The following is a 17,038-nucleotide window of genomic DNA, read 5'->3' as shown; positions in this document are numbered from 1 at the left end:
CACTCCTATCTTAATTCCTTTTCGTTTCTTAATCTTTCACTTTTCCTTTATATATACGTTTCCCACTTCTAGATCTCTCTCTCTTCATTCATAGCTCCAAACTTTTCAATTTCTCACTTTCCCTCATCTGTTTCTTCCTCCATCTCTTTTTCCTCATCATCCTCCATACATACACTTCACAAAAAAGAAAGAAAACATACATATTTATGAAAAAATGCTGGTGAATTTATTGATGGCAGACATCTTTAAGAAAGGGATAAAAACCAAAGGAGACGAGGGGAATAAGGTGATATATTATTATAAACACATAACAATGCTCAAAGCTAAAATGCCTTATGTTTGTTTCAAATTGAGTCATTTTAGATAGGCTAGATTACTCCTATATTTATTGTCAAATAAGAAAGGCAGTTTAAAATTCCAATTAAAAAAAATCAAGAAGTTAAAATTTAAGATGGTGATAAAAAAAAGGATCCCAGTTTATTTTCATGCAAACTGATTAGCTGACGCAATTCTGTTGCTGATACTATATAGCATTTTGTGGATACTGAAAGCAATTCACAGCATTTAATTAACTTTGGTCCACAAACAAACAAGAAAATATCCAACATTGAGAAATTTCAGTCTTCATAAAGATAGTTGTATCTCACAATACAGGATAACATTATAACCTTCCCCTCTTTTCAAAGAATTTGCTTGCACTTTTTGTGAAATCATGTCAAAAATTTGTATTCAAGCCAGCGACTTAAAGTACCATTACAACTGAATTATTTCTTTTTCTTTCATCAGAGAAGTTCACATTAATTGTATATATTTTGAAATGCTATTATGCCAAACAACCCAATATTCTTACACTAGATTAGAATATTACCAAAAGAATGAAGGAATCAACATTAAGTATTATCAATTCTTAATCAAATTTTGGATCAGAAGACTTGTGATTGTCTCTTCTTGATTATGAATATAGACATTGACGGGCCGAGTTCAGTCACTTGTATGAAAATTAAAATCACGACTAACATGATCACTGACAACTGAACTCACTACTTAGAAGATTAAATAATTGTCTATTCATTTTCAGGGTCGCATAAATCGTGCATAGTTCTTGATGTTCATACACAAATTACAAATTACACACATCTTTTTTTTTGTACACATGACGTTCACTCAAATCAGTTTAAAATGTAACTTCAGCTAACATATCGGTCAAAATAAACCAAGTAAAACATGCAAACGAGACATGCTAGCCTGCCTGCCTGATGAACTTAAAATGGATCTGTATTTTTTTAGAATGGTCAATCGATTTCAGGAAAAAGGTCGAATAGACATATGAATGAGTAGTATCGGAGGTATAAATAGAGCTGAATAGTCTTTGAATATTTTTTATGAGTAACTGAAACAAGCAGGTAGATTGTGCAAATTGCGCATATTGCTATATGAATTTGAGATTTAAACAAAAATGATGACCAGATAGAGATCACTATAACTCTCAATACTACGCCTCTGAATGTGTAGAACTTTGTTCTTAAAATTGGTTAATAATATACATGAAATTCTACCACCAATATAATAATAATAAAAGAAAGCAAGCTTAAAAGCATATATACAGTCTTGCATTGGCAAATACTCATCGTATTATGCCTCAGCATCTAAAATTACTCTGTTAAATATCTTAACGTACATGGAAAACCCGCTATGTAACTTATACAAGTATTGAATAAAGAAAATGCTACATTCTTTGTACAAATTTCATAGGTGTAGCGTTTTGTAAATCACTAACTTAGAGAAAAATGTTTAATACATTGGAGTCACTTTTTAACAATAAACATTTTCTTACACATGTTACGTTTTACAGGTTACAAATAGCTCACAAAAAGAAACACAATATGTAAAAATGAATATATTTCACAACTTTTCACATCATTTTCTTTCTTCTGATTTGATTTGCAAAGGAACTCTGAAAATTGACATTTCTGTTGTTATTCTTCCAATTCTTTTTAGTATCCATGTAGTATTGTGAAACAAAGAGCTTTTATATATCTTTTATCTACTTAAATTCATCAATCAGAATACTGTGACCTTTTGGGTTGATTGAATGTCAAGATGCAATTGTGCCATTCTTTTCAGTATATCTGGGTTTAATCTTCCAGACAAAATAAACATATACGTACACCACTCTTGCAAATTCATTCATCCCATAAAAATAAGTTCATCCACACAATCAAGCTAACAAATTGAATTTCTCCACTGGCAGTAAAACCTATCGCTATGTTGTATAAAAATGAGAGTGCAATAACTTACTGGTAACACTTACATTTAGTGCCATGTGTTTATCATCAACACACAGTAGCCATTAATAAGTACAACTCCATATTTCATGCTTGATAATAATATTGATATTTTTTTCTTATAAAAACACCAAACAGACTGGTATGCAATCGATACAACATGATTGAACACGGGGAGGTCTGAAACTATTAGAGGAAACATCAAACAACCGAGTTCACTAATACAAATATAACTAGACGAGGTCTACAGCCATTTCATCTATCATACTTCATTTATACATATACACATTTCTCTTGTTGGTGTTTTTTTTTTTTTTTGATGGAGGCACATTTCATAGTAATGTAAGAGAATAAAGTGAAAGAAAAGAGTTCCGGATGAAAACGGGCTTCACCATTTTATACGGTATCATAGATTATTTTGGGAAAGATCTTGCTTTATTTCCTATTTTGATATTCTGAATGAAAACAGTGACTTCTAATTCATATAAAGAATCTACAATGTATCGTGTCAAATGTATTCTAACTGGAGAATAAACATAAGTTTGGAATGAATGCTGTTGACCTAATGGGTGATTGGATCTACATGTATAATCCAATTCAGTGTTCATTCAAATGAAGATTACATGGAAGATTTAATTCAGTCTTAAGTACACAATTTTCTCTTTTCAAGGTAAAAATAAACTAAAGTACAATCAAGAAAAAAAAATCAAAAGGCTAAAACATTGTGCAAAGATACATCATAAAAGTGCAAAATTTCTGTAGAAAATATACCATTCAACTTAAATAATCCTTTACCAGCTTCTTCATCCGCATTTTGTTTGTAACCCAACAACAAGATCCCATTATAATTTTTTTTCTTAAGATGATTTAAGATAAAAAGAAACCGTATGACGTGTATCTTTTTATCATTACGGATTAAAACATAACATGAACAACTATTAAAAGAGGATAACTTTTCCTCAATTAGAACACCCTGAGACCTAAGCACTGAAGAAAAAATACCTTCGACATTCCCCTTTTTGTTGGATGTATAAACAAAAATACTCATTTCTTTCAAAGAAACAAAACATACCCTTGCATATAACAATTTAGAATTCGAGGCCAGTCAGTCAGTTCGTGATGGAAAGAAGTTTATGCAGGCCTGTATCATGTTGAGTTCTTCCAAATTTGATCGTTGAAATAAAAGAGTCATAATTGTTGGCGAGTCGACCTGAGCATTATCCCTGCCCTGCCTTCTCCCAAAACAAGATACGCGAATAAAATAAAAATCTCTTCAAAGAAAAAAGGTGAAAGTGTTTTATGCGTAGAACTCTTTAGTGTCTTTCCAGTATGCTGTGGGGTCCTTGACTTTGTGTGGCTCGTCGAGGGAATAGCTTCCTTCATCCTTCTTCTTGATGCGGTAGATGACAAAGAGGAAGAGAAGAACAACTGTCAGAAGAATCAGAACCACAGCACCAACCATACCTACAAGCAAACAGGAACAAAAAAATAATCATTTCTTAGTCATCTTAAAGGTACAAGAATGTAGTTGCAGCAAACAATTATTTGATGAGAAAGTCTTTTGATTCAAGGTTAATTGTCACATATTATCAGTAATCAAGATCTGGTACATTAACGTAGACTTATCATTGTGAAATCATGAAAATGTTACAGCTCATGTAGCTGAAAAACCGCTAATGCTGATGATCACTAACACAGAATAGCGGATGTGGTAGTGTATTAATATTGATTGGAAAAATACCCAAATTTGATGGAATTCTGTGCTTATTTTCTTTATTTCTCTATTTATACATTTGCTCCCAGAGCCACTTGGCACATGTGTTTTTATCTATACCTACAAAACATGTGGGTGGTAATTCTAATGGATAAAATAGAATACAAATCATAAAATTTTTGAAAATATATAACAAAAATATACTAACATTGACATAAAAATGTCAAAAGTTTCACAAACCAAGCCCAAGTTGAAGTCAAAGTTTTATTAAGATCCAATCGATATGTGTGTCATTTTGATGAAATGCAGTATTTCTATGACATGACCAGGAATATGACTAGAAAATATTTGGAGAAATAGTCCCATTAATACACCTGTTAAACATGGTACAGAGAGGTGGGGCCTGACTGGTTTATTCAGTCTTTTTTATTATTATGTACATAACAATAGGCCATGGCAGAGCATTGAGGGGGAATGGTTGAATCCATAATCCATTACCAAGTAAACAATTTTTTAATAACATCTCATTTAAAAGGCTATACTCCATTTATAATTTCAAAAGAGAGATATGGAATGCAATGTCAGAGCGAAAGAGGAAAGAACACTTCATATCACTCCAAACCAGGATATTTCCAATTAATCATTTTTCTTTTGAAAGCATTGTGTTCCAATTATAAGCACACACTTATTAGATAATCTGTTTCGCATTAATAGCACGATGTCATCATATTTCGATTGATTCTACTTCAGACTGACCAAGAACTGAGGAAAAGCTATTTCTACTATTTTAATAAGCTGTATGTTCTCATTAAGAATTAAGTGTGACTTAAAGGAGCACTGAATTTATTAATAGTAGTTGCAATATAAAGTGCATTTGGTCAGAGTGTTTTTTACATAAGGAGCAAAGTGTGACTTATGCCAAGTCTGATGTGCGCAGTATATATTGTTTAAGTTATACTAAAGGGGACACACACACAACCAGGTATTCATGAATGAGATTTCTTGCAAGATATCAAGAGTACACTAGCACATGTTTAAAAAATGATTAAGTGTTACTTCAAGTCACTCTTTACTGCCTAGTTAAATGAAGTACAACGCCTCATTACTTTGGGCAGATCTTGCTCAGTGGGTGCGGGCTCCCACCTAAACTTAAATGAGATTACGAGTAAGGAACAATGTGGGGATGACTTTAAAGTCTGCCACACTTACATGTAAATCTTTACTAACCAACTCCCCCCTCCCCCCAAAAAAAAAGGGTAGGCAGGTTTCTAATTCCAACAAGGAGGGTGGGAGATCAATGCTACTTCTATAGGGTAAATTTCTATAATAAAGTATACATGTACATGTATATATGGATAAAATTTAAAAAAATGGCCACCAACAAATTTTCAAAGGCCAACAAAAGGGGCGTAGAGGTCAATCATTGGGGCATCCAAACAAACATGACCTTGGATTTAATTCAAGCCCATGGTTGGGATGTGACGATCTTCTTACCTGCTAAGATAGCGGGATTCTCAAAGATCATCTTGAAGAAGTTCTGGGGCTCTTCATTGACATCGTTGGGTTCAGCTCCGAGGGCATCATTTCCATTCTTATACCTCACATTCCCATCCTCGTCATAAATTGGTGCAATGCCATTTGAAATTGTGGGTCCACCACTCCCGCCAGCGTTCTCGTTTATATTGTTATTCATAGTCGTTATTTTCTGCGGAGGAGAAAAGGGGAGAGATTCATAGTGTGGGCTTTAAAATAAATGAAATGATGATAAATTAGATCATCTTTGAATAGTGATATTTTCAACAGGTTTCATTTTCTTACGAGACCCACCAAGTTTCTCCAGTTACGAAGCATACCGGTAATGATTCATTGTTATTATTGTTCATTGAAACCCTTTTATTGATGTCAGCATTGTTCCCCTTCTTCAAAATATTTTCAGGGCAGTGTGGAATTCCTTTACATAATGGCTTGTTATTTTTTTTAATGCAGAATTGCTCCTAAAATCCCCCCAAAATGTATGCGTTGGGGCAACCATGCTTTCTCGAGTCTCCCGAAGATCTGTTCCATACAACATTTAAGATTATTCAGAAAAATCAATATTCTTAGCTGTGGCTCAAGAATAATATTTTTCTTTTACTGCACAATTACATTTACTCCTAAAAAGTAGCCCTTTAAATGAAAGGAATTGCCCACAGCCCCTGAATTCTGCAATCGCCCCATGTGGAAAAGAAAATTAGCATTAAGAATTATTTCCTACCCTGGGTGCATTTTCATCACAGATCTATTTTAAAAGATGTAGATTTCAGTGAAAGACTGATAATAAAAATCAGCCTGTATTGTTTTTGAAACCTACATATGTTTATCATTCTTTGTGCTTATACATGTCTGATATTAGACTTTACTAACACCAAGGTCCTAATATTGCATTACCATGACAACCTTGATGATTGGCTGCTGAACCGTGTTACCATGGTTGTTCCCATGACAAAGTTACCATACAGGTATGTAAGAAGGCAGTCAACACAGCCAACAGACATTTTGAATTTGAGAAATCTGGGAATGAGCTAAATGTGACTCAAAGACTGTTATCGAAATGATGCAAATAAATTGCCATTTGTGGGTGATAATATAGTTGTTCATTGCATATATTGCTGTATATTTCAGAGTATTAAAGACAAATAAAAGCACTTTATACAAATGTTTCATAAAAGTTTGAGAATAGTTTATGTTATCACCCATATCAGACATCTGAGCTGGTGATTTTAATACAATATCGTATTGCCCTGGATTTTCTTAATAATGGGAAGGGATAGGTATATCATTCGTATGTCTCTATGCGCGTACCGACTTTGCATGGAGAGACGAAGCAAAATATACCTGTTTTTTCCCTGGTCTCCCATCAAGTCATCTGAGGATGCAGAGAAAGAGATACACAAATTGATCTGCGCAGCAAGAACAGATGAGACAACACTGGGTACTGTGTCCCCACATCAGAAAAGCAACATCTCAATAATGTCACAATGGCCATAATGGTAAAGCTCAGAGGCTTTGCTCAACATGACATAATAGAGTCCCATGTTTTAGAGGGTGAAATATCTAAATTTTCATGATTTTGCTCTTGATGTCTGATGTGGACATGAATTAAAATATTGACCAGCTCTTTTTTCTTAAAACATCAAATATATCTCACTTAAAAGAACAATATTGCCCTCGTCTGAAGACTCGGGTCAATATGATTCTGTTGCTGGCAACATATTTGGTTCTCCCCCCCCCCTCAAGGCTAGTCAATACCATACAATAAGCTTTGCACAAAGTGCACAATAACCTTTCATATTTAATACTTACTGATGTGGGAGAGAAAGAGACTGCTGGATCAACAAGGTTATCTGCAAAGTGGAAAGAGGTAAATAAGTTCATTTACATGTGAATTCTATTTAATGAATTGAAGAATGGCCGTCATTGGAAGAGTGGTGATCCAAATATCACTACTTCCCAGGGTTCTCTCGAAAAAATCTCTTATTGTTCACTTTTCACAGGCCACTGAGATTTGTTTTTAATTTCAATAAGACTATTTTTCTTTCAAACCATAAATTATTGTGTTTCCTAATGCATTTTCTGAACCGTACATAATTGCAGTTTGGAGGATGTGAGAAAGGCAGACCTACTTTGGTTTCTAACACCTACATGTTCACAGGTCAACAAGATAACAGAATAGAATTTTCCCTTCAAGAGTAGACTTACACAACCTTTTCTCAACAAAATTATGTTTATTCTATTACAAAACAAACCAATACTTTGAATATCAAAACGCATGGTAATCTATTTTCTATCTTCTTTCATCTGTAACAAAAATGGACGCTTCGTAACTTCATTATATTTGTGGCGCCATGCATTGCAGAACCTCTTTTGGGGGAGATTGGTTAAAGGTATATGCTAACGTTGTAGACATGTAATTTAAAAAAATATCAAAGGAGAGATGAAATGTGTACATGAATGCCTTTCTACCAATCTAAAAACTCTAAAACAACAAAAAAAATCGAAAGAAATCCTTTCGATATACGTTATAATTGATGGTTTTGTGTAATTTCTATCGTGCCGATAATAATAAACACATAAGTGTATTGATGAAATTAAGATACTATTTCCAGTTACTTTATATTTCACTTTTTTGAAGCATTTAATAATGATTTTCAGACGCGATTTTTTCTGGGCTTCATTTTTGTAACATATCACAGGTGCAGATGATAAGTGGGACCTCGCAGCTCAGATTTTTAAAAAGTCAAATCAATGTTAGAAAATACCTTTAAGCACAGATTAATCAGTTGTGAATACTTTCAATGACTTTTAATAAGTTTCTATTGGTGTTCACAGGTCAATCAAATTCTTTTAATAGAATTCCCATTTACATGTATATGCAAATGCATATTACTGTGATATTTATTACCATGCAAAATTTGTTTCTCTCATCTCTTTTATGATATGAAGCTCCACAGTTTGTTCTACTTAAATTGAACCAATGTCCATTTAATCAAACATAACAATATGAACCATTAATAATTGATATAGTGTATTTTTATTTTGTAGGTTTTTTTTCTTAACACTTAAAACAGCAAAAAGAGAGCATGTTACAAATCTATCAACTGGTATCAAAGATTAATATTTTTTTAAAATAATTTATCAACAGTGGCCAAGAATCTGAACTCTAGTTTTCTCTAATATATTATAAGTTTGCTTTATAATATTTGAGGCAGGAATAACATAAAACTACTAGTTCTATTATATGATCTGTCAGTTTTATGTAAAGCAATGCTTTTTACATTAGGTCAAAATATACCAAAGTGCTACTTCTACAATATTTTAGAATCAATTGACCAAAAAAAAAGATTTGTGAAATTATTGTTAGGAATGTAGGCCTAAAGGGATCAGTCTAACATCCCTCAACCATCTCTTTGGCCACACCTTCCTCTCAGTTCTAAAAGTAGAAACAGTAGTGACCTTTAACTTCAAACGTATCACAGACGCTTTCCTGCTACAATGTCATGCAACATAGCAATCGATAATGGAGCTCCGGTGAGCAGCGGATTTCATAAGATTGTTTTAATTGGTTTAATTTAGCAGGTTGATGGACATGAATATCCTGTATGCTTGCTTCTATCCTTCCAGTCATGTACAGCTTGGGTTGTACCAGGTATAACACATGTACATGTTTATTGTAAACATCATCTACCTACCCAGAAACTAACTGGTGGATCCCTATTAAACTTGCTATAAATAAATGTTTCAAACCTTACAAAGTACAAACAAATATGCACAATGTTTTGGAACAACATTGATTGTTATTATTTTGCCTTTGGGGGGGCTTTTTTGAAATTGTAAGTTGGTGCACATATTTTCATTTTGCAAGGCTTCATGCTCATCAGTATCATAAAGCAGTTGAAATGAATGGAAATGCGATGGGTACTATCATTACCAATGTGTACATCCGTGCACATCTGTGGTAGGGGGACAATTTTTTTTATATAGATGTTGTTTCAAGTAAACTTCTGTTTACTTGAAATTACTATTTTGAAACCCCACAGCAATTTTACAGGGCTATTTTGCTTATTACGCCATTTGATAGCAAATGGCTCAATACTCCTGTGTGTTTTATCAGTGATCTGGAAAGAAGGTTTACTTCCTTTTAGTGGCAATTTCTTTCATATAGATGTTGTTTATTCAAACTACCAATACTAGAAATCACTATTTTTTATCAAACCACACAGAAATTTTCCAAGGGTATTTTGCTATTGAAGAGGGCTACATGTTCCACAGTTTGGGAGCAAATGGCTCGATACTCGTGTGTGTTTTATCAGTGATCTGGAGAAAATGGCCCTCTACTGAACAGCGATCAGGGGGTATTTCACAAACAGCCAAGTATGACTTAAGAGTCCCACTTAAATGCCGACGCATACATGTACGTGATATTCAATGCATGATAGTATTGCTAGATACGCAGTAGCGCGCATCCTCTTGACATGATGTGACCAATGTGGTCAAGCCTTTTATACTGCATGCTGCTATGCATTTTAGTGTGACTCTAAAGTCATAGTCAACTCTTTGTGAAACAACCCCCCCCCCCCCCCCCGGAAAATATACTTACTTCCTGATCCCTCTGTGGGTATAAGATCCTCATCGTCTGTCGTTGTGCCACCAATGGCATTTGGTCCGTCACCGCTCGCCTCAATAGCCTCCATTATCTCAGCGGGCAGAGCCCGAACATTATCCGTTCCATCATCAATGTAGATTTCACCATTCTGGCATATGATAAAAAAAAGATAACACTTTCTTAATTACATATCAAAACTCCACCTGCAACAAAACTAATTTGTGGTAAATAAACAGTAAAATAGAATATAAAATCATGGTATAAATAAAGTTTTTTAGCACTGATCATTAACAAAGCTTCGTTCGACTGAATTTCAGATGGTAAATTGCCAAATCATCTTCTGCCAACTGGTCCACTCACCACTTGGTCTAATGCCATTCCGTCCAACATTCTGTTGGACAACAACCATTTGGTCCAGTCAGCACTTTTGTCTAATTACCATTTCGTCTCATAACCAGTTGGTCTAATATCCATTTAATTTTCATTCATTTTGCACAATTAAACTTTCAGTCAAATAAGACCAAATGGTACATGGACTAAATGTCTATTGGACCAACTGGTTATTAGACAGAATAGCATTAGACTAAATGAAAGTACACTGTAGACCAAGTGGTTAGTGGACAAACTGATGGTAGACCAAATGATAGCAGACGAGTTGGCAATTGGACGAATTTGCATTAGACGAATAGGAAATAACCCTTTGAGTGATTACAAAACATTTTAACTTCCTTTAGAGAATAATAGAATGAAAGAGGACAAAAGCTGAGACAAGGAATATATCAATCCAAGAAAACAAAACCACCACTCACCCCCCCCATCTCTCTCTCTCTACATACATGTATATCACTCATCTCCATCCCTCCCCCCCCCCCCCTTGCTGACTGCGGAATACTTGTTGTATTCATCTCCCTTGCCAAGTCACAAGTCATCAATGAACATGCATGCCCCAAACATTGACAAATCATTTTCTTATCTCTCATACCGATCTTCATCAACATTTTGCTCCACAAACAGGAAATCTTCAATTCAGTTCCTCAGACAACCATGCTACAACCTCATCCTTTTTATATAACAGTCACACTAGCGAAACCGACTCCACACCGATCAAATTGACTATGACATTATTTCAAATATATCATTGGTCAGATTGGAGTCAATTTGATCGGTGAGACTGTAGCATTAGTATGAAGCATGCATTTTCTTATAAACACTCAGTTACCATACTCATATACATGTAGCATTATTCATGCAAAATAACTTTTTAACCTTTAAACAACAGAACACTTCAAAATAATGAATCTTGATATTAAACGATGAAAAAGGATTGATAGTGCATCATAAATGTCAACAAATACACAACTAGAAAACATGAAGTGAAATGATAGGTGAAACTGCCATTTCAAGGAACATCTGATACAATTGTATCTGTGAGAAAGTTGATCTTCTTTGTCTATATATCAACAAAACATATACATGTAGATGGTAGGCCTACTTTTTTTCCACAAACACTCTGGAATAGCCATCAATACAACACATTTCAGTACAGACATCGGTACAGGGAGGATAGACCCTTGCAAAGAGATTGTGAAGATTATCAAAGTGGAACAGGAACCATGGACTTGTGGATGGTCCATGTACAGGAACTACGGGTGTTACAGGATGAGGGTCACAAGATCAAAATCAATGTCTGAAGATTACCATCCTACATAACATGTATAGGCCTAGAGCACTACTGTATCAACTTCTGCATTCAGATTGTCCTATGTTCCTACCAAGTTCAAACCTGTATATGGAATTATCCCAGTTTACCTTTTTTTATATGGAGGATGAGCTTTCTTGTTTGATCAGACAATAAATATTCAAGGTCCCCATCCATACTTACTTTGCATTGTTGAAATATGAAATTTAAAAAATATATATACATGTATACTACATATAGATACATGACAGGGTGTAGAGGGCTAAATGATATTAAAAGCCTTTATCTAAAATTTCATCTTTTGACAAAGCTATGAATACTTGGAAGTGATTTTTCAACAACAACAACAAAATATACAGTATTTCCACCATCTCTTATATTGATAAACACAAAGAACAATACTGTATACAGTTATTTTGAACAACATGTCACCATGAGCCAACTTGTAGACAGTAGCTGGTGGCACAACCTAAACCCTATCATATCAATTGTGCATCAGACTGTAATAAGATATGTAAATATATCCAGGATGTGCAGTATAATGCTCATCCATGGTCTACGGTGACTGAGTGTTGATAAACACCAATCGGAAGTAATTATCTTTATCAATCAGAGGAACTTTCTTCAACCAGACATACATGTACAAATTTGTAGGTAAAAAATTACTAGTAAAAAAATCAAGGGCTATTTAAAGCTCACCAGCCAAATTTTGCTACCCATATTACAGTTTATATTGGACGCTCTGGGTATTTCAGGGTCATTTAACAAAAATAGTTTTCCAGTGCTCTTTAAAGGTCAAGTCCACCCTAGAAAAATGCTGATTTGAATAAATAGAGAAAAATCAAAGAAGTATAACGCTGAACATTGATTTCATCAAAATCGGATTAAAATAAAAAAGTTATGAAATTTCAAAGTTTTTGCTTATTTTTCACAAAACTGATATGCACAACTCGGTGAGTCAGTCGATGATGTCCATCACTCACTATTTTATTTTGTTTTTTATTGTTTGACTTATACAATTTTTTATTTTTTACAGATTTGACAATAAGGACCAACTTGACTGAACCATATAGTATAAAAAATGCTATCTATACATGTTCAGGGAGGAATTAATAATTGTTTCACTTGACAATGAGGAGAAAATTCGAATATTTCATATTTCAAAATACAAAAGAAATAGTGAGTGGATGACGTCATCAGTCTCCCCATTTGCATACCGACCAGGATGTGAATGGAACGGTTTTGTGAAATTAAGCGAAACTCTAAAAGGTCATAACATTCTTATTTTACATCCGATTTTGATGAAATTTTCAGTGTTATGCTTTTTGGATTTTTCTCTTTTTATTCAAATCAACTTTTGTTGGGGTGGACTTGTCCTTTAATAAGGGAATTTAAGGGGTAAATTAGCCCCAAATGCATTTTTTTTTCTGTGAGGCAAAACCTCTACATCACTAGAGTATGTTTTTTGGTATTTGTTTCATACCTACATGTAGATGGAGTTACATGTACATGTAGGTGCTATTCTAGGGGTTGAAATCTTTTTATTGATGTGAAAATCTCAGTTTTTGTGATCGTCTTATGTCTACTTTACAGTTATTCAAATAGTTACATACAAACATCACATTCTCCAACATGGTTGAATGAAATGATTACTTTGAAATTAAAACTACTGGAAGGTTCATTCATCAACTGATCGAGATAGTAGTTCTTGCCTTCATATCTTTCTGTGGCACCAAGGGCTGTCAACGCAATTGCATCATGTGGTCTTATCTGATACTGAGGTGTAGTATGTTTATTAAACATCTGTCCCAATTCCCAATTCTATTCTTGGTTCTGATAAACGCTCATGCCAACACTACTCACACAATATGATACAGTCAGTGAAAAATTTACGAAAATCTAGAAGTACATGTACAATGTAAATGAAGGCTTTTTATACTATACACCTTGATGCAGTATGGTTCTTGCATTGCAATGCATCATATAAAGACAAATTCTATCAAATATCATGGCAGTAGCTTTGGAACACTGTTTTAGACAATATTTTTTATAATTATTTGATCAATATAACATCACCTTTATGGAAATTCTATTTTTTTGCATTTCTCTTCTTTTGCACTGATTTAGGCAAATATGATTTTTAATTCATAATTCAGTACTTTTCACTATAAATGTAAATGACAATTCTGGGTGAGAAAATAGTACTTTAATACATTGTAACAGGCCATAATGGGCCTGCAGGTATATATATATATATCAGTAGTATATAGTAGTACAGTAGCATATATTGGGCAGTAAGAATGTTTGCTACTGTTTATGCGATTGTCTGTGTACTTGCTTTCCATCAGAGAGATAACGAGTCCTGAACGTGGAAATTGAATTAGCATGTCATACGTCATAGCATACCACACTCTATGTAGGTGGAATTGAAAGCAATCCAAAAAGCATTGGCCAGTATTTTGTGGATATGTTTTCATTCCAACAAGGCTAGAAACATTCTATATCGCATTATATTCCATTCTATAACCTGGGTATCTAAAGCTTAACTCATTTGATATTTCATTTGCATGTATGACTACTAAACAGAACGAACCAAAAGTACAATGTGAAAAAAAAATTAATACCAACTATGAAATATTACAAAACTTTCCAGAGAATAGACAGTGTGACAGTACTACTGTATACAGAACTGACAAAATGGTGAATCACAAAATTCAGTTTAAATATATGATGAGGTCATGGAATTGACCTGTACAGGTCAATCCTTGATTGTGAGATTGAGAGACAGATGCATGTACTACAGGCAGAGGGAAGGGTGTTGGATTGGGGGCAGGTTTTTCAACTTTTATCTTTTAGGGTTGGCAATCATTCATTGCATGCAGTAGCATTTTCATCAATCATCACGTCCTTAAAATTATTATAAACATATAAAACATAGAGAGTACAAGAAGCTGTTTAATGAACATTGATAATTTGGGTTTTTATGCATTAATGAAGGAGGCATATGTACTATGCATAATGAATTTGGACAATACATCATTGAAGACATCTGCAGATACCTTGTTGCATAACTTGCGTTTAATCAATTTTTTCATTGATTGTAAAATTGTACAAATAAATATTTTTAAAACGCAGACATGGAAAATGCATTTTGTTTTTTGTGAAAGGTGATTGTGCAAGAGCAAAGACACCGAACTTTGCATGAACACAACAAGAGTTTTCAATCATCCTTTTTGGACATGTCTCGTTTTTAATAAACCCCAAGTCAGGGTAGAACTCACTGATCTGTGGTGTATAGTGGGTGGGCTTTAAAAAAAGAGCAAAAATAATGGTTTGTTGTCTAATTTGGGCTTATTTCTTTTGATTGCAATAGAGATTTGATTGAAAGTTTAGAACCCACAGACACAGCTACATTATATCATGTCAATCTATACATATTAAAGGAACCTGTACAATGTATACTGTGAGTGTACATACCCTACACAGCATTTGTCTTGGTATCTGCATCAAAACAAAAGGTCTGAGGGGCAAAGACTATGGCATCAACAAAATATTTCCAGCCAAAGAAACAGATGATTATTAGTTTACCGAAAATAACACTCCCTCTCCCTATCTCTCTCTCGCCAAAGGCTAACTTGATGAAATATGACATGTACTGATGTACATATGATGTAGATCTGTGGTGCATTATCATTTGGAATAGGAATTAGCCAATCATATTGCTACATACTGTACTGACTTGTTATGTATAGATAATACAAAATAACTCTCTATCTGCCATGAATGTGCACATTTTGGCATACATGCACATGAAAGCATTTAACCAACAGTGTAACCTTTCAGATAATGGATGTCTCTTGTCAAGAGATTCTGTTTGAGCTTCACATAAATTTAGGGAAGGAAAACACTACAATGGGCCTATACGTTTAAAAGATGTTGAATAATTCTTGAGACAAAAGCTAAGTAAATTCTGTTAATTACTGGTAAACAAAAATAATTATGGGAAAACTTATATCAAATTCTGAATCTTGTCTGGATTTGATGAGGAAAAACCTCTTTCCCAAAAAAAGATGCGATGTTGCATTGGTACATGTAATACATGTACGTGTTTCTTTTCATAAAACTCAAGAATAACACACAAGTGAAGCTTACTTATAATTCAATAATCCTGGTTTTGATAAAGACCACTAATCCGAAAAAAGCAGCAAATCAGTACAATTATCATTTTTTATACCATTCTAATAGAACAAAATAAATCATTTCATTCATATGAATTGATACTTGATATCTTGATATGGTACTCATTCGCTTATGTTTAAATGAAATTTATAACAGTACATATACATCTATTTCTGGTCCTAATTTCATGGATTTAGGTCGTAACACCATTGTGTCATCCATTATAATCTCCCTCAGAACACAGCTGGCGTTAAATTATTCCCAAATGACGTTTATCTCCTGATTAATTAGCTCATTTCCCCCACCCAGAATAACTTCCCACAATCCCCTTGTTAAAAATACATGATAAAAACAAATACATGTATGCATCCAACACTTTATACTCTGAAAGAAATCAGTTTTGATTTTCATAAATGATGTCATTTGCACTGCAGGCCTATGTGTGTGATACTGTTCTTGAAACAATATCTTCCTTCGACAGGATCGTAAAAACAGTTAAATGAATTGTTTGGTTTACAATGAATACCTATAACTTTTTCTCTTCAAGATCATGTCCGCATACTCAGCATTAACTTTTTATGGGTTGTTCCGGTTTCACAATTCGCATTGTCTCATAAATGTCAAGTATGTCCTGTTTCATTCCTTCCAATATTTACTGTATGTGGACTTGCATCTGCTGGCATTGTGAATGCAGTGTAACAAATGAAAACTTCAGAAAACTGGAAAAAATCCCTGTACATTATACTCTGCATAAATGTGCCCAGTGTATTAAAATCACAAACTCTCTGAGGATAAAGGGATTAAATCAAATTTTTATGGAAAACAAATATAGACTCTCCCTCTTACCTGCTGCACTTGATTGCCCAAGTATTAAAGGAAAATTATTGAGAGGGTAAAAAAAAATTGTTTCCGGTACTGTAAGAATGGAATGCAGAGTTCCTTCCCGTCATTTTCGTCTACAAAATTTTTAGCATGATTCATGAACAAGAATACTCCAAAGTACTAATTATTTCACAATG

General features: G+C 33.9%; 1 protein-coding gene across 1 annotated transcript; it reads right to left on the bottom strand.

The window, feature by feature from the left end:
• Positions 1-203: 203 nt before the first annotated feature.
• On the bottom strand, positions 204-10,519 carry LOC121431144 (syndecan-like). Its single transcript, XM_041628655.1, has 5 exons — positions 10,502-10,519; positions 10,136-10,316; positions 7,342-7,382; positions 5,494-5,704; positions 204-3,749 (listed from the first exon to the last, which is right to left on the bottom strand). The coding sequence occupies exons 1-5, from the start codon at positions 10,517-10,519 to the stop codon at positions 3,583-3,585; spliced, it is 618 nt and encodes a 205-aa protein (XP_041484589.1). The 3' UTR covers positions 204-3,582.
• Between the last annotated feature and the right edge of the window lie 6,519 nt (positions 10,520-17,038).

Source organism: Lytechinus variegatus, chromosome 1, assembly GCF_018143015.1.
Source record: "Lytechinus variegatus isolate NC3 chromosome 1, Lvar_3.0, whole genome shotgun sequence".
In the NCBI taxonomy this organism is placed as follows: Eukaryota; Metazoa; Echinodermata; class Echinoidea; order Temnopleuroida; family Toxopneustidae; genus Lytechinus; species Lytechinus variegatus.
The sequence above is the reverse complement of the archived record's forward strand: the minus strand, read 5'-3'. Positions and strand labels throughout refer to the sequence as shown.